The 25406-nt window shown below is 44.2% G+C and overlaps 1 protein-coding gene across 1 annotated transcript in view; it reads right to left on the reverse strand.

The window, feature by feature from the left end:
* Positions 1-3376: 3376 nt before the first annotated feature.
* LOC124552281 (tyrosine-protein kinase Fer-like) overlaps positions 3377-25406 on the reverse strand; it is a 124993-nt gene continuing 102963 nt past the window's right edge. Inside the window, exons 6-9 of the mRNA XM_047126559.1 lie at positions 23353-23475; positions 19466-19588; positions 9610-10190; positions 3377-4365 (exon numbers count right to left, since the gene is read on the reverse strand). Of these exons, the coding sequence (XP_046982515.1) occupies positions 10039-10190; positions 19466-19588; positions 23353-23475 (398 nt within the window). The 3' untranslated portion in view covers positions 3377-4365; positions 9610-10038. The remainder of the gene's footprint in view (positions 4366-9609; positions 10191-19465; positions 19589-23352; positions 23476-25406) is intronic.

Genomic DNA, 25406 nt, shown 5'->3' on the forward strand with positions numbered 1-25406 from the left:
TTTTAATAGATTTCGAAAATTCTACAGTTTCATACACCTTTAAGTATGGTTTTTATCCTGTGCACAATTCATCTAAGAATCTCTCTTACTTATGAAGAAAAGTGTACCTATGTCAACAAATACTGCCATTAGTAAGTGAAAAAAATGATGAAATTTCACATGTAAAAAACTTATTTCGTTATGTTTTCGAACTTCCACTGCTATGAGTGTGTATTCTGAATCCTTCCTGGTCATGCTGACAAAGTTTTATGAATTTTTTTCTAAAAGTATGTTGTTGTTGTGGTCTTCAGTCCTGAGACTGGTTTGACGCAGCTCTCCATGCTAATCTATCCTGGGCAAGCTTCTTCACCTCCCAGTACCTACTGCAACCTACATCCTTCTGAATCTGCTTAGTATATTCATCTCTTGGTCTCCCTCTACGATTTTTACCCTCAACACTGCCCTCCAATACTAAATTGGTGATCCCTTGATACCTCAGAACATGTCCTACCAACCGATCCCTTCTTCTAGTCAAGTTGTGCCACAAACTTCTCTTCTCCCCAATCCTATTCAATACCTCCTCATTAGTTATGTGATCTACCCATCTAATCTTCAGCATTCTTCTGTAGCATCACATTTCGAAAACTTCTGTTCTGAATTCTGAATCCTTCCTGGTCGTGCTGACAAAGTTTTATGAATTTGTTTGTAAAAGTATAGTCGGTCTGTTTGACGTCCAACCCCCTTAAATCGGTGTCCAGTAGCTTCTGTACCACACTGTACTGTATTATGCGGTTCTCGTTAAAATAAACATAAGTGACTGATGGAAGTATAATATGTGTAGAAGAGTATTTGTTGGGATGTGGAGTTGAAATGCTCATAGACACTGGTTTCACTCATACAATGTAGTGCACACACTTTGTTTAAGCAAATGGGGTATAGTTTATTATTTATAAAATACAATTAGACTTGCTATGGCCTCACGTTGTCATTATAAATTACATTTACTTAAAGATTTGCTAAAGCGTAACATTCTTTCTGTGAAAAACCGTAGCACTTCATAGATATGCCGTGTAGTAGTTACTTTCCAGTATTTGATCTCGAGTCTGCGATCCCATTCCAACACTTTCCACATCAATAGTTAATTGTTAATTCCCTTTAGTATAACATTTTGAGCCTCTCGTACATCCTGCCGCCACGCCACTGTTGTCTCCACTCAAATGTCCTTCCACAGTGTGTTCTTCCGATTTTCAAAAAGTAAAAATACCAGTAAAACACTGTGGACTCAAACAGAATTAGACAATATTAATTAAATAAGAGAAAGAAAAATACAGTCATGTTCAGAAGGAAAACAGAACACCGTCAACGATTAGGGATAGAACATTAGTAGGGGAACTCGGGGCAGAACGCGATAGCGGGGCGCAATGGGATATTGCTCATTTCTAGATTGGACAGTGCTGCAACCTGTTGTATGGGCATGTAACTATTTCTGCGAATGGAAGGGAAGTCAGGGCAGCCATTTTGATTTAGTTTGAAGTGCGAGATCTAAGTGAATTGTTGTCCGTCACGTTACCGCTTGCTTTGTTCTAACGTTTGGTGAATTTCAACGCCAGGTAAGCTGTTAATTGTTAATTGTATACCCTAAAATGACACATTCCCTTAAAGTGCATGGTATTTGTTATACTTTAGTTATTTAATGCGTTTAAATACGTCAGTTATTGCACTCCATAAAAGTTGTTAACCTCAAAAGTGCTCTTGGGGCGGAACGGGATGGGGCAGAATGGTATACTGTCCTGTTCTGCCCCGTCATATTTTGATGTAAGTAGAAAGCAAACTGTATTCTTTTTTCTTTCCGCCTTGCTGTACATGAAAAAGACTGATAGACAGCAATGGGACGTAAAAGCGATGGAAATGGCAGTTTCAGCCGTTTCACCTTCCCAAACGGGATTTTTAAGAGCATCTAAGCAGTTCAACATACCAAAATCAACATTGGAAAGATATGTACGTAAATCTACGAATAATTCTGACAAAGTAATTGACAAATCAGATGGGAAATTTAAAAAGGTGTTCACTGCAGAACCAGAACATGAGCTGGTAACATATCTCAAGTCAATGGAAAGCAGACTTTTTGACCCAACAATGTAAGATCTCAAATCACTAGCCTATCAAATAGCCAAAAGAAATGGCTTACCACACAGATTTCACAAACAAACTTGTCTAACTCGACAAGACTGGGTTAAAGGATTTATTATGAGGCATCCTACACTGTCTATTCGCAAGCCAGAAAATACTTCCGGTGCTCAAGCAATGGGATTCAACAAAGTAGCAGTTTCACAGTTTAACTCTCTTCTCAATAATATTGATAAGTTCAAGCTGACTACTGTCAACATATTCAACTGTGATGAAAGTGGCTTGACAGTTAATCCTAAAAGTCGAAAATAATAGCACTTCAGGGAAAAAGGCAAGTAGGAGTGGTAACATCTTCAGAACGTGGAGAAACCATTCCAGCAGTCATCTGCATGTTTGTATCTGGGTTATACATGCTGACCATGCTTGTCTTTCCAAGAAAGAAGAAGAAACAATAATTGGAGCTTGGATTGCTTCCAGGAGGCAGTTCACCCCTCGGGGTGGATCACTAGCGAATTAGTTCTGGCATGGTTTAGGAAGTTTGTGGGATTTTCTAAGGCCACGAAAGAATCACCTGTGCTTCTATGCTTGTAATTGTTGATGGACATTCAACTCACACTAAAAGCCTGGAGCTGCTTGGTATGGCTAGAGACAATGGTGCAGCCCTCCACTGTTTACCACCAGACACTTCACAAAATTACAGCTGCTGGATGTAGCATTTTTCATGCCCCTGAGTTGTTATTACAGTGGAGATATAAAAAAATGGCTACGGAGCCACCAGACACTTCACAAAATTACAGCTCCTGGATGTAGCATTTTACAAGCCCCTGAGTTGTTATTACAGTGGAGATATAAAAAAATGGCTACGGAGCCACCAGACACTTCACAAAATTACAGCTCCTGGATGTAGCATTTTACAAGCCCCTGAGTTGCTATTACAGTGGAGATATAAAAAAATGGCTACGGAGCCACCAGACACTTCACAAAATTACAGCTCCTGGATGTAGCATTTTTCAAGCCCCTGAGTTGTTATTACAGTGAAGATATAAAAAAATGGCTACGGAGCCATCCAGGAAAAGTTGTCACTCTTTTCCAAATATCATCGCTATTTCGGACCGCGTTTCAACTTAAGGCAAAAATATCAAACTGTACACCCAAAAAAAAAACCAAACCAGAGGACTTCAGACCTTAAGAAAAATAAAAGGAAGAAGATGATGGAGAAGAGAGAATCAGAGACAGAGGATGCTGAGTGTCTCTACTGTTGGGACTTCTACTCCGTTTCTAATGAGGGCTGGGTCACATGCTAGGTGTTTCAAGTGGGCACACCATTCATGTGCTGGTGTAGACAGTGAAGATGAAGAGGAAATACTGATTTGTGACTATTGTCGAAAGCGCTAGTAGTTAGTGGTTTGGTGATTATTAAGCATTGTACATTTTTCAGACTGACATTAAAATTTTTCTTATTTTGAAGAATGACTTTTTAATTGTTTAAATTACACATTCCTTAGTCTGCATTGCCTTTTATACAACATGTTGTCATAGTTTAATACGGTATTCGCAATTCAAATTCAACGTTTATGCAATAATTTAACAAAAAATAGCCTTATCCCATTCTGCCCTGTGGGTGGGGTGGAACAGGAAATATGCAAGACTGTCTTTGAAAAATTGTAAAAAATGCAAAATGTATTGTTCTGAGTGATTTTAAAATAAGGTACGTTAGGTTATGGTACAAGGTGTTTTCTTTATAACTTTAAGAAGTGTTTCCTTGAGTTCCCTTATTTTATACAAATTGTTAAACATTAAGTATCTCGTTCCGCCCCAAGTTCCCCTATGTTCTGCAGAAATGATTAGCATTTGAACCATGTTGGCCCTTGAGTTCAAGTCAACATTGATATTGCGGTGCAACACCACCTGCAGATAAAACGTGCCTGCATCTCTCTATGTCAAAGAAGGTAATGGATCAGCACGATTTGAGCAGACGTTCAGGGCGAATCGAAAATCTATGTGTGAACTGTACCACCAAATCAGTGAGTTTGAAAGTGGGCGCGTTATTGGCACGAAAGAATAAGTGCACCCATCCAGGAAATTGCTGTTCGTGTGGGATGTAGTGTTTCGGCAGTGCAACGGGCGTGTGCAGGATGATTCGTAGGAGGCCGTAGAACACGAGGAGGTGGGTCAGGTCCCACCACCCAGACCACCCCGCAAGAAGGTTGACGCCTCATCCGAATGGCACCGCAGGGCAAAGCTGCGCCGTCCTCAGATCTGGAACAACAGTGGAATAGTGCAACTCATCGTACACTATCAGTTCGCAGCCGTTTATCACGCCATGGGCTAGGCGCACATCGTCCACTTCCCCGCCTGCTTTTGACGAACGTTCAGAAACATGCTGTACGGCAATGGTGAATGGAATGACGTCACTGGGAACAGGAATGGCATCAGACACTGTTTTCGGACGAATCCCTGTTTCGTCTGATTGAAAATGATGGCCTCATTTTGGTTCGCCAAAAACAGGGGGGGGGGGGGGGCGGCATCATAGTGGCTGTATTCACACAAGAGATACATCGCCAGCTCAAGGCCTTATGGTGTGGGATGGTATTGGGTACAGCCACAAATCACAGTTGCTGCATGACCAGGGCACTGAGACCAGTGGGACCTACGAGGTGCAACGATAAAGTAATGAGACTGATTTTCTTTGCACGATGTGGCAACTCTGCAGGCTTGCGTAGGCACAATATCTTCGACCTTGGTCTATATGCCGCTTCTAGTCCAAGCGGCACATCGATGCAACTGCTCAGTCGTGAGTTGTGCTGTAATAAGTTAACATGTGTTTGAGTCTCTAGTCACGGAAATGGAACTGCATATTATTCTGCAACGGTATGCCAGTTCTTATCGCGTTAAGGGGGGTAGGACATCAAACGGGCCGACTTGGAGCAGGAGAGGCACCACAGGACATTTTAATTTCCACTGTCTATTCTTTTACAACTAAATTCATAAAAGTTTGTCAGCATGACCAGGAAGGATTCAGAATTCACACTCATAGCAGTGGAAGTTCGAAAACATAACGAAGTAATTTTTTTTTTTACGTGTGAAATTTCATTATTTTTTTCACTTACTAATGGCAGCATTTGTTGCTATAGGTACACTTTCCTTCATAAATAAGAGAGATGGTTCGATTAATTTTGCACAGTATACAAACCATATTCAAAGGTGTATGAAACTCTACAATTTTCCAAATCTATTAAAAACTATGGTAAAAATTTAGGTAATTAACTATAAAATTCGTGTTTTTTCTAAACATTAAGTTTAAAATACAACAGATCATTCGTTTTTTCATAAATTACATAAATTCTACAGTTTCATACACATGTAAGTATGGTATGTATGCTGTGCAAAATTCATAGAAGAATCTCTCTAACTTATGAAGAAAAGTGTACCTACAGCAACAAATGCAGCCATTAGTAACTGAAAAAATGATGAAATTTCACATGTAAAGGAATTATTTTGTTATGTTTTCGAACTTCCACTGCAATGGTGTGACTTCTGAATCCTTCCTGGTGATGCTGACAAACTTTTATGCATTTAGTTGTAAAAGTATAGACAGTGGAAATTAAAATCTCCTGTGCTGCCTCTCCTGCTCCAAGTCGGCCCGTTTGACGTCCTACCCCCCTTAAATTGGATGTAAACGCGACGACAACTTACAGTAAGCTTCAGAAGACTTTTGGAGATGAGATTATGTAAAGAGCTCAACTTTTTCGTTGGCATAAAATGTTTAGTGAAGGCAGAACCAATGTTGAAGATGAAGACCGCAGTGGACGGCCATCAACCTCACGGACAGATGTCAACTTGGCCACTGTGCGTGAACTCGTACGATCCGGTCGAAGATTATCTGCGAAAAATGATTGCAGAAGAACGCAGCATGTCGTTCTCAACGGAGAGAGGTCTTCCGAAGCGAGAGTGACTGCGGGCGTGCCGCAGGGGAGGGTCGTAGGACCGTTGCTATTCACAATATGCATAAATGAACTTGTGAATAACATCGGAAGTTCACTGAGGCTTTTTGCGGATGATGTTGTGGTCTATCGAGAGGTTGTAACAATGGAAAATTGTACTGAAATGCAGGAGGATCTGCAACGAATTGACGCATGATGCAGGGAATGACAATTGAATCTCAATGTCGACAAGTGTAATGTGCTGTGAATACATAGAAAGAAAGATCCTTTATCATTTAGCTACAATATAGCAGGTCCACAACTGGAAGCAGTTAATTCCATACATTATCTGGAAGTAGGCATCAGGAGTGATTTAAAAAGGAATGATCAGATAAAGTAGATCGTCGGTAAAGCAGATGCCAGACTGAGATTCATTGGAAGAATCCTAAGGAAATACAATCTGAAAACAAAGGAAGTAGGTTACAGTATACTTGTTTGTCTACTGCTTGAATAGTGCTCACTGGTGTGGGATCCGTACAAGGTAGGGTTGATAGAAGAGAGAGAGAAGATCGAATGGAGAGCAGCGCGCTTCGTTACAGGATCATTTAGTAATCGCGAAAGCGTTACGGAGATGATAGATAAACTCCAGTGGAAGACTTTGCAGGAGAGACGCTCAGTAGCTCGGTACGGGCTTTTGTTGAAGTTTCGAGAACATATCTTGACCGAGGAGTCAAGCAGTATATTGCTCCCTCCTGCATGTATCTCGCGAAGAGACCATGAGAATAAAATCAGAGAGTTTAGAGCCCGCACAGAGGCATACCGACAATCTTTCTTTCCACGAACAATACGAGACTGGAATAGAAGGGACAACCGTTAGAGACACTCAAAGTACCCTCCGCCACACACCGTCAGGTGGCTTGCGGAGTATGGATGTAGATGTAAATGTAGAATCGAGAAACGGTTCGTCTGATAATAACTGAAGATCTTAGTATGAAAAAAATTGGTGCAAAAATGGTCCCCAAAAATCTCACACCACAACAGCGAGAAACACGGAAAAATGTGGTAGCCTATCTGTTGGAGCAAACGGAAATCAATCCAGAGTTGCTGAGCCGTGTTATCACCCATGATGAAAGTTGGTTCTTTCAGTACGATCCAGAAACAAAACGCCAAAGTTCGCAATGGTGCTCAAAAGGATCACCCAGACCAAAAAATGCTCGCATGTCGAAATCAAAAGTGAAATGCATGCTTGTGTGCTTCTTTGATTCCAAAGGAATTGTTCATAAAGGGTGGGTGCCTCCTGGACAAACAGTTAACCAATATTACTACAAAGAAACTTTAGAACGTCTCCCTAAAAGAGTTCTTTGTGTCATTGGGGATAATTGGATTCTGCATCGCCATAATGCGCCATCCCATACTGCTCTGTTAGTACAGCAATTTTTAACCTCCAAACACATTTCAGTACTACCACAGCCCCATTATTCACCAGATATCGCTCCATGCGACTTTTTTCTATTTCCAAGAGTCAAAACGGCAGTCAAAGGACACCATTTTCAAACAACACAAGATGTCCAAAAAGCTGTGGCGAGGGTCTTGGAGGAAATTTACAGAAGATGAGTTCCAGAAATGTTACCACCGATGGCAGAAGCGGTGGAAAAAGTGTGTGCAATCAGAGGGGAACTATTTTGAGGGAGACAACATTAAACTTGACTAAAACTGTAAGCAACATTTTTTTTCACATCAGTCTCATTACTTTATTGTCGCACCTCGTATGTGAATGACATCTTGCGACCCATAGCCACACCTTATCTACGCAACACCTCAACGCCATTTTTCAGCAAGACAATGCACGACCACATGCGCCTTCTTAGTGTCAGGGGATCTCAGCCTTTTTCCCTTGCCCGCCGGTTCACCACCTTTGTTACCAATCAAAATTGTGTGGGATATGGCGAAACGATAGGTGCAGCGTTGTGACCCAATGCCAATCACCACAGATGAACTGTGGGGCCAGGTGAATGCAGCATGGATGCCTATAGCACACGGTGCCATTCGTGTCGATGCCATCACGCATGGTAGAAGTTATCAAGGCCCATCGTAGGCTGTGTGCCTTCTAGGCAACAGGACACATGAGAACACAGTGATGTACATGTCCTGTGAATATCAACATCCTATCTCTAGTTGTTCAAGGGGATCTGTTTCTTCTGATCATGAGCATATATATTTAAAAAAAAACAGACCAGAAAAATTTCGCCACAATAGCAAATATGTTAAGACACCAGCGAACAACTGCCATGTTACTAGAGGGATTTTTAGTAGGTACAAACTGTAGGAGAGGACAGATACTGGAATACATCAGACAAATAGAGGGTTGTTTGACAAGTCTAGTAAATTTCCATTAAATAATGAAACATTTTTCCTACGCCTTCAGGGTTGGTAAGTCTGATTATTCCAAGGATCGCATGAAGGATTTCAACAATGTACAGCGCACAGTTCATTGTTGACAGCCATCTGAAACGGTCAGCACGTCGAGTGTGATTGAAAATGGAGAAAACCAAGAGTTATTAAATATTTTGATTTGAAGGGTTCGGCTGCTGCACAGATCATAGCAGAATTGGGTAAAGTTCAAGCTGACTCAGCACTTCACAGAAGACCATAGACTTTTGTATTGATGAAGTTTAAAGTTTTCAAACCAGCACCGAAGACAAAGCCCCCTCTGGCGATCCAGTTGAGGTCACCACCAAGGAAACCACTGACAACATCCAAGGTGTGGTAATGCGAGACAGCCGAATAAAAATTGGTGAGGTTGCTGAGACTGCAGGCACCTCAACTGAGCGAGTGCATAATATCCAGCAGGGAGAACAGGCTATGGAAGCTGTGCACATGATGGATGCCGTAATTCCTCACAGTCGACTGAAAGTGCATCATTTTGACACAATCTATGGCCACGTTTAATTGCAGTCAGCAAGACTGGCTCCGTTTTGTGACTGTCGATGAAACCTCGATCCATCGTTACTCACCAGAGTCGAAATAGTGAATAAAAGCTGGTGGAACCGCACCGAAGAATTCAAAGACCATTTTGTCAGCTGGCAAGTTGATGGTCACTGTTTTTTTTTGGGAGGGGGGGGGGGAGAATTCCCAAGGAACAATACTTATAGATTACTTGGAACAAGACAGAACCGTAACTGGACCCTGTCATACTTCGTTGTTGGATCGTTTGAAACTTGGGTTGGCTGGAGAAAGATCTCTTTCACGAGGATAATTCCCATTCCACACAACATCGATAAAAATGGGTAAATGGCGTGAACTAGGCTTGAATTTGTTCCTTATCCACCCTATTCAGCAGACTTAGCCTCAAGTGACTTCTTTCTGTTCGCTAATTCGAAACTCTGGCTTTCTGGGAAGAAATTTTCATCGGATGCGGAAGTCAATGAGTATTTTGCAGAGTTTTTTTTTTTTATTTATGGGGTTAAGAGGCTGGAGGACCGCTGAACCAAGTATATATCTCTCAAAGGAGGCTATGGTGAGAAGTAAAGTGAGTTGTTTACGAAACAAACATTTTATGTTGTTTTTCTACCAGACTTACCAAACCATGCTTACAGATAACTGCAGATTTGGCTGCATGTGCTGCTCTGCGAAGAAGACATTGCCATAGCACAGAAAGTCATTACGGGATGCATCAAAGTGGTCACAAGACTGATAAAAAAAGTCATTTGATTTGACGCTATCTTTGATATCTCTGTCACATTATCTTCCAACAAGACAATTCGTGAGCACACGGTGCCGGTGCTGTCCTGATCTGTGTCGGTACACCGGGTGTGTATGACTTCTGCGTTGACTGGGATGTGCTTGTGGACTCTCAGCCACTGAAAACACCTGGTCGTCGGTCCAGTAGACACGAAGCCCTCTGTGCCTTGTTGTCCACGTTGCAGGTACAGAGAATGTCAACATGAGATTGGCGCCGCTGGTGCGGAAGTACAGCAAGGTGGTGAGGAGGGCTTCCCAGCCCGGCTAGCTACTGGAGTGGTCCACTCCGGGCCTGGAAGTCCTCGATGGCCTGCAGGATCTCTGAGAAGTGCGGCCTCTGCCTACGCTCCGCTTCCCAGCAGCGAGACATCAGCGTCGCCATGGCGACTGGCGTCCCAGCTGGGGGGCGCATGCGGAAACCTGTGCAGAGGAAGAGCAAAGTTGGTACACACATTTCTGGTAGATAAATTGAAGTTTCATGTGATTCATGCTATAGCCACCCGTGGATAATGTCATACAAGGTGTCCAGAAAAGGGCTCCCTGATTTCAAAATTAAATATCTCGAAAACAAAGATCGATAGAGGAATGCAGTAAACGGTATGTTTATTGTGAAAGCTGTAAGAAGTTTATACAGCAGTTTGAAATAATAGTTACAAAAGCTGCTAACAGATGGCGCTGTACGCTGTACAGCTCATATCAGCATACATAAGTGAAATAATCGTACGAAAACAATCTTTGCAAACAATCACATCACAATGTTTTCAAAATGTTCGCCATTGGCACTACAGAGGTGGCGCAAACGAAGAATCAAATTCGCCATCACATTTCGCAGTGTCTCAACCGAATTGGATTCACATGCCACAGAAATCGCCGATTCAAGCTCGTCCAGCGTGGCGGGATGCTTCGGGTAGACCATGTCTTTCACTGTGCCCCACAAAAAAAAAGTCACAGGGAGTCAAATCCGGCGAATATGGAGGCCAATCCATACCTGCACCAGTAAATTTGGGATATTCCAAAGCAATGACTCGATTCCCGAAGTATTCCTCAAGAAAGCGAAACACTTGTTCGGTCCGATGTGGTCGGGCTCCATCTTGCATAAACCATTCAGTACCTGGTCGATCCTCTAACGCTTGCTGTGTGGCGACAAATTGTTCCAAAATTGCAACGTAACGTGTACCAGTGACCGTTTCTCGAATGAAAAAATGGCCAATAATGCATCTGCTGCATACTGCAACCCACACAGTAACTTTAGGAGAATACAGGGGTTTCGCTTCACACCAATATGGCTTTTCGGAACCCCAAAATCGCCAGTTCTGCTTATTCACGTATCCATTCAGGTGGAAGTGTGCTTCATCTGTGAACCAGATGCAGCCAACATCAAATCCTTCACTATCAATCATTGTGAGCATCTGATTAGCAAAGGCAACCCTTTGTTGCACAGCTCGTACAGGAATGGCCTGGTGCGTTTGAATTTTGAATGGAAACATGTATAGGCTCTTTCTCAGTATTTTATGCGTGCTGGAACGCTTCAAACCAGGCTCAGATGCAATTCTACGGACGGACGATATTGGATTTCGCTGAATAATTCCAGAAACTGTGGCGATATTTTCAGCCGTAACTGCGGTTTGCTTGCGGCCAACATGCCCCACTAGATCATCAGTTACGCTGCCTGTTCGTTGAAATTTTGCGAAGAGCGTACGAATGGTTTTCGCATCGGGTCCTTTTGGAACATTAAATCATGCTTGAAAACTTCGCCTTGTTGCCGTAGGACTCTCTTCTAACCTGTGGTACTCTAGCACCAGAAAAACGCGTTGTTCAATGGAGTAAATGGTTTTAATCTCTTCAGTACGCTTACCTCCTTTCACGTTTCAATAGTGGAACCGATCGCTTTGGGCTTCGGATCACTATTTATACTTGGCATTACGTATGGCGATTACAGCGCCGTCTGTCAGCAGCTTTTATAACTATTATTTAAAACTGCTGTATAAACTTCTTACAGCTTTCACAATAAACATACCATTTACTGTATTCCTATATCGATCTTTGTTTTCGAGATATTTAATTTTGAAATCAGGGAGTCCTTTTCTGGACACCCCGTACCTAACCAAAAGAATGCAGAAAGTTGTATTGAGTAATTCAACCAATATAGACGGAGCCATTTTTCTGAATGGGGACAAATCACGTATGGCTTTCCTCGAGGCTCAGTGTTAGGTTCACTATTGTTTCTCATATATGTAAACAATCTTCCATCTACATACAGCAAGCAGTTATAGTGAAGTGATTCTTCAGTTTCTCCCGGCGCATTTGTTGCTCGATCAGTCCACACATTTACTGCCGGTTCATAGTGTCCAACGGGCACAATATTTCGGCGATCAGACATGTCGCCATCGTCAGGTGCGCTGACGAACTGAGCTCCTGAGGGCGGGCGGCCATCTTAAATCCCCTCCCCGGCGGGCCGCGCCGGCCGCGGTGGCCGTGCGGTTCTGGCGCTGCAGTCCGGACCCTCGAGGCTGCTACGGTCGCAGGTTCGAATCCTGCCTCGGGCATGGCTGTGTGTGCTGTCCTTAGGTTAGTTAGGTTTAAGTAGTTCTAAGTTCTAGGGGACTTATGACCTAAGATGTTGAGTCCCATAGTGCTCAGAGCCATTGAACCATTTTGAACCGGCAGGCCGCTCTCTTCACCGTCCGCGCCCGCACGCCGGCAGTCGCGAAGCCGTGGGTGTCGGAATCTGTTGTAGCGTCGATGTGCTTGCTACGTCTGCCCTGGTCGCCAATTCGTACTTCTTGCTGAGAGTCTTGTTAATTATTTTGAAACCAGGGAGTCCTTTTCTGGACACCCTGTATCTAACCAAAAGAATGCAGAAAGTTGTATTGAGTAATTCAACCAATACAGACGGAGCCGTTTTTCTGAATGTGGTCAAATCACGTATGGCGTTCCTCAAGGCTCAGTGTTGGGTTTACTATTGTTTCTCATACACTCTTGGAAATGGAAAAAAGAACACATTGACACCGGTGTGTCAGACCCACCATACTTGCTCCGGACACTGCGAGAGGGCTGTACAAGCAATGATCGCATGCACGGCACAGCGGACACACCAGGAACCGCGGTGTTGGCCGTCGAATGGCGCTAGCTGCGCAGCATTTGTGCACCGCCGCCGTCAGTGTCAGCCAGTTTGCCGTGGCATACGGAGCTCCATCGCAGTCTTTAACACTGGTAGCATGCCGCGACAGCGTGGACGTGAACCGTATGTGCAGTTGACGGACTTTGAGCGAGGGCGTATAGTGGGCATGCGGGAGGCCGGGTGGACGTACCGCCGAATTGCTCAACACGTGGGGCGTGAGGTCTCCACAGTACATCGATGTTGTCGCCAGTGGTCGGTGGAAGGTGCACGTGCCCGTCGACCTGGGACCGGACCGCAGCGACGCACGGATGCACGCCAAGACCGTAGGATCCTACGCAGTGCCGTAGGGGACCGCACCGCCACTTCCCAGCAAATTAGGGACACTGTTGCTCCTGGGGTATCGGCGAGGACCATTCGCAACCGTCTCCATGAAGCTGGGCTACGGTCCCGCACACCGTTAGGCCGTCTTCCGCTCACGCCCCAACATCGTGCAGCCCGCCTCCAGTGGTGTCGCGACAGGCGTGAATGGAGGGACGAATGGAGACGTGTCGTCTTCAGCGATGAGAGTCGCTTCTGCCTTGGTGCCAATGATGATCGTATGCACGTTTGGCGCCGTGCAGGTGAGCGCCACAATCAGGACTGCATACGACCGAGGCACACAGGGCCAACACCCGGCATCATGGTGTGGGGAGCGATCTCCTACACTGGCCATACACCACTGGTGATCGTCGAGGGGACACTGAATAGTGCACGGTACATCCAAACCGTCATCGAACCCATCGTTCTACCATTCCTAGACCGGCAAGGGAACTTGCTGTTCCAACAGGACAATGCACGTCCGCATGTATCCCGTGCCACCCAACGTGCTCTAGAAGGTGTAAGTCAACTACCCTGGCCAGCAAGATCTCCGGATCTGTCCCCCATTGAGCATGTTTGGGACTGGATGAAGCGTCGTCTCACGCGGTCTGCACGTCCAGCACGAACGCTGGTCCAACTGAGGCGCCAGGTGGAAATGGCATGGCAAGCCGTTCCACAGGATTACATCCAGCATCTCTACGATCGTCTCCATGGGAGAATAGCAGCCTGCATTGCTGCGAAAGGTGGATATACACTGTACTAGTGCCGACATTGTGCATGCTCTGTTGCCTGTGTCTATGTGCCTGTGGTTCTGTCAGTGTGATCATGTGATGTATGTGACCCCAGGAATGTGTCAATAAAGTTTCCCCTTCCTGGGACAATGAATTCACGGTGTTCTTATTTCAATTTCCAGGAGTGTATGAAAAAATAAGCAAAATATACAAACTGTGTAGTCCATGTGTAAGATAGGCAACATTTAAGAATATGTGAACTCAGCATCGCCGTAGTCCCGTGGTTAGCGTGAGCAGCTGCGGAACGAGCGGTCCTTGGTGCAAGTCTTCCCTCAAGTGAAAAGTTTTAATTTTTTATTTTCAGACAATTATCAGAGTTCAGGCACTCACACATAATCAACTTCGCTCTCCAAAATTCCAGGACATGTTCAGATTTGCTTGTACATATGCAGGATTTGACGGTCTACACACGGAAAAATTTGAAAACGTTAAAAACATATGTTTTGACAGAGCACAGAGAAAACTGTGCGACTGTGAAACTGTTGCATTCATCTGTTGCAGTTTATGTGACACACTCCTATGTTTTCATCACTTTTTTGGGATTGATTATCACATCCACAAGAAAACCTAAATCCGGCAAGGTAAAAGAAGCTTTTTACCTATTCGCCAAGTGTGCAAGTTAGGTGGGTCGACAACATATTCCTGTCATGTGACGCACATGCCGTCACCAGTGTCGGATAGAATATATCAGACGTGTTTTGCTGGATCAAATGTTTTCGGTTCCCATTGGAGAGGCATGTCCTTTCGTCTACTAATCGCACAGTTTTGCGGTGCGGTCGCAAAACACAGACACTAAACTTATTACAGTGAACAGAGACGTCAATGAACGATCGGACAGATGATAACTTTGAAAAAATAAAGTAAGCAAACTTTTCGCTCGAGGGAAGCCTTGAACCAAGGACCTCTGGCTCCACAGCTGCTCACGCTAAACACGGGACCACGGCGCTCCTGTGCTGACATGATCCTTGATGTTGCTTATGTTTCCCATGGACTACTCAGTTTGTATATTTTGCTTATTTTTTCATGGTTCCACACAACTTCTTCCTGTTTTCTCGATTGATCTGTGTTCAGTTTTTCAAGGCCTATCCACTGTGCCAAATTATAACTAAATCTGAGGGGGGTGCGATGGGGAGGTTCCCTTGTTAGGTCCATACTGTCAGCTATGACTTCTGTGTGTTGAACAACAGATCGTCTGCAGACGATGTTGATCTTGCCGTGGTTTTCAGCTAACTTTTTACATATGTGGCGATATAACACTTTATTTATGGGTCAGTATATATGAAATAAGGGCAACGGCCTTGCCACAGTGGATACACTGGTTCCCATCAGACCACCAATGTCAAGAGGTGTCGGGCGTGGCCGGCACTTGAATGTGTGACCATCCGGACCGCCATGCGCTGTTGGCATTTTTTGGGGTGCACTCAGCCTCGTGATGCCAATTGAGGAGCTACTCGACCGAATAGTAGCGGCTTGGGTCACAGAAAACCGGGAGAGTGGTGTGCTGACCATGTACCCCTCCTATCTGCATCCCCAGCTGAGGATGACATGGCGGTCGGATGGTCCCGATGGGGCACGTGTGGCCTGAAGGATTGCTATACATTAAATAACCCACGTTTTCAGACAGACTGTATTGGATGTGTTTCGTTTGCAGGAAATTAACGAACAGAGAATGTCGATGTTGGCTATAATATACCCCTTTACATTCCTCATGTTGTACCTGTACAAGTTAAGAAACGTGCTCATATAATGATCTTTCAAATATGCATTTGGCACCATTAACGCAGCTTAATATGCGGAAATGAAGTGGGGAATTCTGCAATGCATTTTTTATTCTAAGTTCTTTATTACAAAACAAGATATTTTGTATTTCAGTATGGTAACAGTAAAACGTTATAGAAAGTGGAGCAGCGAGTAATTGTATTTAGCTGTACGAGTATATCAAAATGAGCTTTGTGGATTAAATAATGAGCACACATATAAAATGCAGTTAAATCAACGATTAAGAGGCACACTGAAAATAAAAATTCAGATTCAGATGGGTATACAGAACTTTTAGCCGCAGTAAAGTGTTTTCCAACGCTGATGGAAATAAACTGGAATTGCAAATTCTCACATCTGAAGAGATGATCTTCTGTTTAAGTATGTTCATAAGAAAATTTTAATAGTGGAGAAACAGATTCTGCCGTACATAATTCCAGAGCAGAAGCCGCCATGGCAGGAAAAAAGATGACTAAAGGTGTCCATCGAAGACATATCAGCAGATCCGAAAGGATTCATTTAAGGCAAGCTTCAAGACCCGACCAAGAAGCCTGTGACCAACGAACAGCCCATTCAGAAAAAACAGCTAATCTAAGCACAGGAGAAGAAATTCAGAGCTACAGATAGGCATCTAAAAAGCAAGTGTTTTGGAGACGCTGTGGGGAAGCCAACAAAGAACCTCATTCATAATTCAGAGGAATCCTGCAACGTGTTGCCCGTGGAATGGTAAATGGAAGAAATGACCAAGTACATGAAACGAAAAATGTGTATTGATGCGAAGTGTGCAGGGTTGGGGAAAGGGGTGAAAAGATTATATTGCAATATCTGCAAAAAGTGATGGAACAACTTAATTATGGGACATTTCTTTGAACTTAGACTAGTATATTGTAAGGATGGCACAGTTTATGCACTCACTGATACAAATTGGAAAAACCAGATCCTTAATTTGTACCACATTTTTTTAGAAAGTTATATGTATATAGGTGTGTGTGTTTCAGAGAATATCCTCTACCTAAATCTGATACAGAGTTGGCTGGTTGGTCGATTTGGGGACCAAACAGTGAGGTCATTGGTTCCATCGGATGAGGGGAGGCTGGAGAAGGAAATCGGCCATGCACTTTTCAAAGGGACCATCCCGGAATTTGCCTGAAGCGATTTAGGGAAATCTTTGAAAACCAAAATGAAGATGGCCAGACACGGGTTTGAACCGTTGTCCTCCCGAATATGAGTCCAATGTGCTGACCACTGCACAACCTCACTCGGTGATACAAAGAGTAACATGCTGCAGTGGAAAATGCAAATGTGTAGATAATTTTGTTAATTACTGTTTAGGCTGTAATAAGTAAAATCTCGAATGTGGTACAACTGAGGCAGCTCTTCAGTACATTCTGTTTTACAAAACTGACGTGTTGCCAAATGCAAGTGTGGGAGTTCTCAAATTTTTGTATGATAGTTTGTTCATCAAGATTACTTAATAATTAGAGTGTTCTTATTACTGGTGACGGCAACTCATTCCCATCTTCAGACGTGGCTAATCCAGCATTGTCATGAATGCATGAAGTAATGTAAAGATGACAGTGGATGAACCCTCCTGACAGGATTCACTGGCAATCTGATGTGCACTGATGAGTCTAAACATGATGATCAGCTTCATTGTAGAGTGTTAGTCGACCACTGCAACACAGTATGCCACCGACTCTGGGTCCCTAGTAGGTTTCCAGAGGTGTGTAGCACCAGAGTACAGAATTCCCAGAAATGGTTTTAAGGTATGTATTTGGTGCCCCATACCATTTCTGATGTGTCCCATAGTGTTCAGATCAGGCGAATTTGGCCCCATTAACAGACTCCTCAAACCAGCGCGAGATTCTGGCCTTGTAACACGGACATATACCTTTCTTGAGGACACCATTCCTGTTGTAGAAGACATGAAGGATCAAGGGATGCTGGTGGTCTGCAGTAGTGTTCGTGTACTCCAGCGCTGTCCTGGTGCCTTTGATCACTACCTGAGATCTCGGGGCAGTCCAAGTGAATGTCCACCATAGCCCAACCAGCTGGCACCTGTCGAACAGTCCATGTTTGGAGCTGCTGTTTGCCCGAATGAACGCACATCCAGACACCACTATCGACCTGGTGTAACAACAAACATGATCCATTTGATCACTCGACATGTCTCCTGTGGTGTGCGTACTGTAAGACCTTCAGTACACACACCATCAGATTATTTGACTTGTCGCTCTAACGAAGTAGGCGAGTGTCAGATATATGTCTCGTGGTCTTATCGTGGCGTGTCTATCTTCTGCCGTTATGCCAGACGATAGAAATGCCACTTGCACTCTTAGAGTAGCAGATTGACGGTGGCCAACTTTTAACAGAAGTTGATTAATTTTCACACACATTTATTAAAATAATAACAAGCATAAAAATAACTCAACTTGGTTCTGGATGCTATTTACAATTGACAATCTGAAGTTCCTTTGGTCTTGGCACGTTAATCTTATTCTCACATATCTCTGATACTTGACAAAGTGTCTATACATTTCTCTTCATGGCTATGTGCAGGAATATGATAATCTTGTTAGGCGCAGACAAACTTGACTATAGACTGGTACAGACTAATGCAGACTAATGCAGACTGACGCAGACTAATGCAGACTGACTGATCGGAGGTCTGTACATTCGTTATAATACCTCGAGCGTTAAGGTATCACTGTGCGAGTGTGATCCGCGAGGAGAAAAGGTTCTACGTTAGCATCAATCTCATTGGCTGTGTTACATGTTAATACGCGGATTGGCGGAAGCAGAATTTGGTCCGTCTCTAAGACAGCGCCATCCCGTAGTGCGGAGACAGATGAGCGCTGCGCCTGCGCTGTTGTGCTTAGCTTGCGGGGCGCGCTCTATTGGGAAAGTTGTGTGTCCGCAGCTCGTGGTCGTGCGGTAACGTTCTCGCTTCCCACGCCCGGGTTCCCAGGTTCGATTTCTTGCGGGGTCAGGGATTTTCTCTGCCTCATGATGACTGGGTGTTGTCTGATGTCCTTAGGTTAGTTAGGTTTAAGTAGTTCTAAGTTCTAGAGGACTGATGTTAAGTCCCAAAGTGCTCAGAGCCATTTTTTTGAAAGTTGTGTACGCGCTGACAATGTAGAACTATGTACACAACATCTCCATTGGGTCATAATCCAGTCCCAATAATCCTGCACCTACTGCATTCACGACGTCGGTGGGTCAACTTTGAAACACATAATGTTCGTCTGCTGTGGAACTCCATGTTCAACAATGTGCACTGAACGATGTGCTACAAAACACTTGTTCACGGAATGCATTTTGCATGTTGTTTATAAATTAGTTAAGTGAAAATAACCTTTAATTGTGAAAAAAGTAAATAACTTACAGTAATGTTTTATTTATAAATGTTAAATGTGGCGACGTTTTGTAATGTGACAAATGTCCAATAAGTAATAAACTTCCTGTCAAGTCTTGATGTACGGTGGCGACTGCTCATGTTATCCACTGCTGCAGTTCATCGACTTCAAGCATGGCAGTAACGAGGTTTGAAAATGGCGGTTTTTATAGGTCTGAATGATGGATTGTATGTATGATGTGCATGTGCATGTGCGTGTGCGTGTGCGTGTGCGTGTGCGTGTGCGTGTGCGTGTGCGCGTGCGTGTGCTCACCGTTTTCGACCTTGTCCCGCACCTCCTGGTTGCTGAAGCCCGTGTAGGGGTTGGCTCCGCGCGAGAACACCTCCCACATCAGCACGCCGAAGCTCCACACGTCGCTCATCCACGAGTATTTGCCTGAAACAGAAAGTCCGGTCACCGTAGCGTGAATTACACTGACCCCAATCCACCGCCAATGGCGACTTCAGTGGTGTCAAGCGAGAGCTCACTGGATGGACAGGGTTGACGTCTGCTGTGTTTTCTGACCAAAGCTGGTCCTGCCTCGATGCCAGTGATGGCCGTGTGTTGGTTAGGAGGAGGCCAGTTGGGGGCCTACAACCAACTTGTCTGGGTGCTGGACACACTGGACCTACACCTTGATTTATGGACTGTGGCGCGCTTTCATATTACACCAGGGGTGCTCTCGTGGTTGTCCCATGCACCCTGACTCCAAATTTGTCAGTCTGGTGATTCAACCATTCGTGAGTAGCATTCCAGGGGATGTTTTCCAACAGGATAACGCTCGACCACATACCACTGTTGTAGCCCCATCATGCTCTACAGAGCGTCCACATTTTGCCTTGCTCTGCTGGAGCACCAGATCTGTCTCGAATTGAGCACATATGGGACATCACAGGACGACAACTACAGCACCATCCACAAACAGCATTTGTCGACCAAGTATTGACCAACCAAGTTCAACAGACATGGAACTCTGTCCCACAAACTGACATCTGGCACCTGTACAATGCAATGCACGCCCGTTTGTCCACTTTCATTCAACATTCTGCCAGTTACAACAGTTATTAATGTACCAGCATTCCACATTTGCAATGTCTTATCTCGCACTTACTTTAGCCTGTGATCTTCCAATGTTAACCATTTAAATGAGCGGAGGGACATTCTTCAACCCTATGAAATGTACTCTTTCCTGTGCCAATACTTCTCATCTGAGTGCAGGTCCTTCAGATTTTAAGAGAATGTGCAGTGCTTCAGTGTTTTCATCTCAAGAAATTCACCTTACTGCAATCTATCTTTAAAATGTTTCTGTACTCATCTTCAGAAAAACAGAACACCTTGTACGGTTATAGATAGAATGTTCACATTCACAAGACATGCACATTAGTAAGTTCTGCAGAAATGACTAGCATTTCAGTCACCTTACTGCTGCATGTTTCCTGTTGCCTAGTAGGTAGGTACACAGTCCACCTTGGGCCCTATTAACTTGTTCCATGCATGATGACATCGATGCATATAAGGCACAAATGGCGTCCCATGGCATAGACGTCCATGCTGCATTCACCTGGTTCCATAGTTCATCTGTTGCGGTTGGCACTGGGTCACTGCACTGAACCTATCGTTTCACCATTTCCCACACATTTTCGACAGGCGACAATCCGGTTGATGCAGCTGGCGAGGGCAAAAGGCTCTCGTCCTGTGACACCAAGAACGCACATGTTTGTGCACAACAAATGGTCGTGCATTGCCTTGCTGAAAAATGGTGTCTGAAGTATTGTGCAAAACAGGGTATAGCTGTAGATCGCAGGATGTCATTCACATGGGTCACACTGGTTTCTGTGCTCTGGACACGCACGAACTGTGATTTGTTGTTGCACTCAATAGCATCCCACACAATAAACCCTTGAGCTGCCGCTCTATCTCTTGTGCAAATACAGTCGCACAGTGATTGTGATGCCGTTCCCCCTGTCTGTGGCGAACTAAAATGTGGCCATCATTTTCAAACAAAGAGAACCTGGATTCACCTGGAAACACTATCTGATGCTATTCCTGTCCCCAATGGTGCCGTTCTATACACCATTGCCGTCTAGCATGTTTCTGCACATACGTCAAGCGTAGGAGGAGAAGTGGATGATGCGCACATAGCCCATGCCATGGTAAACTTGTTCCATGCATGACGACATCGATGCGTATAAGGCACAAATGCAGAACACACTAATGAACACGTCCTATGAATATGAACTTCCTGCCTCTAGTCGTTCAAGGTGTTCTCTTTTTTCTGAACGTGTACGTGTTTCTTGGTGGTATACAATTTTTATTTTTCGGATAATATGTTTTTGGCGTATAATTGTTGTACAAGATCTAAGAATCTGAGCTCGACAGTTTGTTACTATCTAATCTTGTCATAAAATAAACTTTTTCACATCAAGGGATCTTGGCTTGTAATATTATAAATTGAAACGGAAGGGCTAACTAGACTCATGCTCATAAATTAAGGATAATGCTGGTACATGATAAAAAACACTCTGGTGGGCGGTTTGCGGGTTTAAATCACCTCGGGGTTTGACCATGCGGTGCATCTGACCTGCGGTCGTCGCACGGTGGCGCTGGCAGCAGTCCACATACGCAGAGGTGTGTTGGTGCATGTCAGAGTACGGTGCAGTGAGTAAGTGTGCACACGTTTTCAGACGTGCTAATGGTGACTGTGTGTTGAATATGGCTCAAAGAACACATATTGATGACGTTATGAGGGTGACTGGAGGCTGGTCAAACACAGCAGGTCATAGAACGGGCCCACTGTGTGCCACAAAGTCTGATCTCTCGAGATTGTGGTAACGATTGCAACAGGCAGGAAGCGTGTCCAGGTGCTACAGTACGGGACGTCCACAGTGTAGCAACACCACAAGAAGACCGATACCTCACCATCAGTGCCCGCAGACGGCCATGGAGTACTGCACGTAGCCCTGCTGGAACAGTTGTCTCCACACACACTCTACAGATGACTGAACAGACATGGTTTATTCGCCCAGAGACCTGCAAGGTGCATTCCACAGACCCCTGGTCACAGGAGAGCCCGTAAAGCCTGGTGTCAAGGACAAAGTACATGGTGATTGGAACAGTGGTCCCAGGTTATGTTCACAGACGAGTTCAGGTATAGTCTGAACAGTGATTCTCGCCACGTTTTCATCTGGTGCGAACTACGAACCAGATATCAACACTTTAATGTCCTTGAAAGGGACCTATATGGAGGTCGTGGTTGGAGGATGTGGGGTGGGATTATGGTTGGTGCACGTACACCCGTGCATGTCTTTGACAGAGGAACTGTAACAAGTCAGGTGTATTGGGACGTCATTTTGGACCATTATGTCCGCCTTTTCAGGGGTGCAGTGGATCCCACCTTCCTCCTGATGGACGATAACGCATGGTGCCACTGAGCTGCCATCGAGGAGGAGTACCTTCAAACAGAAGGTACGAAGTGAATGGAGTGGCCTGCCTGTTCTACAGACCTAAACCCCATCAAGCATCTCTGGGATGCTCTCAGTTGACGTATCGCTGCACATCTTCAAACCCCTACGACACTTCAGGAACGCCGACAGGGACTGGTGAAAGAATGGAAGGCTGTACCCCAGCAGCTGCCTGACCAACTGATCCACAGTATGCCAACCCGTTGTGCGGCCTGTGTATGTGTGCATGGTGATCATATCCCATATTGATGTTGGGGTACATGCGCAGGAAATAGTGGTGTTTTGTAGCACATGTGTTTTGGAACGGTTTTCTCAACTTGTAACCAATACCGTGGACTTACAGATCTGTGTCGTTTGTGTTCCCTATGTGCCTATGCTACTAGCGCCAGTTTTGTGTAGTGCCACGTTGTGTGGCACCACATTCTGCAATTATCCTTAATTTATGAGCATGAGTGTATGTAGATAGGGATGTAAAACATTTCCAACTCTCAAATTCGCGCATCAATCGCAATGGGTTACCTCCCATTGACTTAGAATCATGAAATTTGTCAAGACACAAGAGCCTCAGGAGCCACCCAGTTAACCAGCGCCCAGCACAGGCTGTAAGCTGTGTAACAGTTCTCCAGCTCAAAGGAACCGCCAAATCTGATATCTTTACTAGGTTACTATCAACTGCATGAACAACAGACCGCTACTCACCCATCTGGAGGGCCTCAGGAGCCGTCCACCTGACCGGCACCTGGCGTAGGTTGTGGGCCATGTAGTAGTCCTCCACCTCGCGGGACATGCCAAAGTCCGATATCTTCACCAGGTTGTTCTCTCCTGGGCCAACACGAAACAAGTTGATTCAAATTGTTCCAATGGCTCTGAGCACTATGGGACTAAACGTCTGAGGTCATCAGTCCCCTAGACTTAGAACTACTTAAGCCTAACTAACCTAAGGACATCACAGACATCCATGCCCGAGGCAGGATTCGACCGTAGCAGCAGCGTGGTTCTGAAGCGCCTAGAACTGCTCGGCCGAAGTGGCCGGCTAACAAAATTGCTCAAGGGCACATTCTAGACTGCAGCAGAGTTCGTATTACCAGGTGGCGTTTCTGGGCTGAAGTCATATGTCGTTAATCAGCCATGGAAATATTCAGTTGTTCTTCAAGCATTGCTGCTACATATGGGAAAGATGGCATGATGGAGAGAGGAGAGGAAGTGATGTAAGAAGAGAGGTGGGTATTGAAGAGGCAGAAAGTGTGGGAGAGGCTAAATTGTGAGGTGTAGGTAGGAGAAAAAAGGGAAAGGTAGAAAAAGAGGGAAATAAAAAAAACATTTGTAGGAGTTTTTACTACAATTATGTGGTCTGCAGAAGACCTTTCCTTTGATCACTGTAGACAGTGTTCAGTTAAGGGGGTTAGGACATCAAACGGGACGACTTGGAGCAGGAAAGACACCACAGGAATTTTTAATTTCCACTGTCTATAATTTCAAAAATAAATTCATAAAACTTTGTCAGAATGACCACAAAAGGATTCAGGATTTACACTTATAGTGGTGGAAGTTCAAAAATATAAGAAAATAATTTTTTTTTACATTTGTATTTCACCGTTTTTTCACTTACCATTGGCTGCATTTGTTGCTATAGGTACACTTTTCTTCACAAGTAAGGGAGATTCTTCGATGAATTTTGCGCAGCATACAAACCATACTTACAGGTGTATGAAACTCTAAAATATATTAAAAACTGTGGTAAAAATTGAGATAATTAACTATAAAATTTGAGTTTTTTCTAAAGATGAAGTTTAAAGTGTTACAGCACATTCATTTTTATAAATAAAATAATTTCTAGAGTTTCATACACCTGTAAGTATGGTTTGTATGCTGTGCAAAATTCATCGAAGAATCTCTCTGACTTATGAAGAAACGTGTACCTATAGCAACAAATGCAGCCAATAGAAGTGAAAATATGATGAACTTTCACATGTAAGAAAATTATTTTGTTATTTTTTTGAACTCCCACTGCTATGATTGTGAATCCTGAATCCTTTCTGGTTATGCTGACAAAGTTTTATGAACTTATTCGTTAAAGTATGGACAGTGGAAATTAAAATGTCCTGTGGTGTCTCTGCTGCTCCAAGACGGCGCGTTTGACGTCCTACCCCCCTTAAGGCAAATGTCTCCTGACTTTTGCCGGTGAAGAGGTAGACTAATGAAAACTGTAACCAAATTTTAATAAAGTTCGTGTGCGAAACAAAGTATTTATGAGAGCACAATACTTCAGCTTGTCAATTTGCGTGAAATGCACACAACACTACTTCAGTGAATCCCTTACAATGGAAATTACTGCAGACATCTACCTTGTCGTTGAATGAGGATGCAATGCAAATTAATCAACAGGACGCACGAGTACCATTCACTGTACCAGGCTGAGAAATGTTCTACATCTACATCTACATACATACTCCGCAATCCACCATACGGTGCGTGGCGGAGGGTACCTCGTACCACAACTAGCATCTTCTCTCCCTGTTCCACTCCCAAACAGAACAAGGGAAAAATGACTGCCTATATGCCTCTGTACGAGTCCTAATCTCTCTTACCTAATCTTTGTTATCTTTCCGCTGAAAATTTTACTGCAGTCAGCCTCAAATGCTGGTTCTCTAAATTTCCTCAGTAGCGATTCACGAAAAGAACGCCTCCTTTCCTCTAGAGACTCCCACCCGAGTTCCTGAAGCATTCCCGTAACACTCGCGTGATGATCAAAA

This window comes from Schistocerca americana, chromosome 10 (assembly GCF_021461395.2).
Source record: "Schistocerca americana isolate TAMUIC-IGC-003095 chromosome 10, iqSchAmer2.1, whole genome shotgun sequence".
NCBI lineage: Eukaryota > Metazoa > Arthropoda > Insecta > Orthoptera > Acrididae > Schistocerca > Schistocerca americana.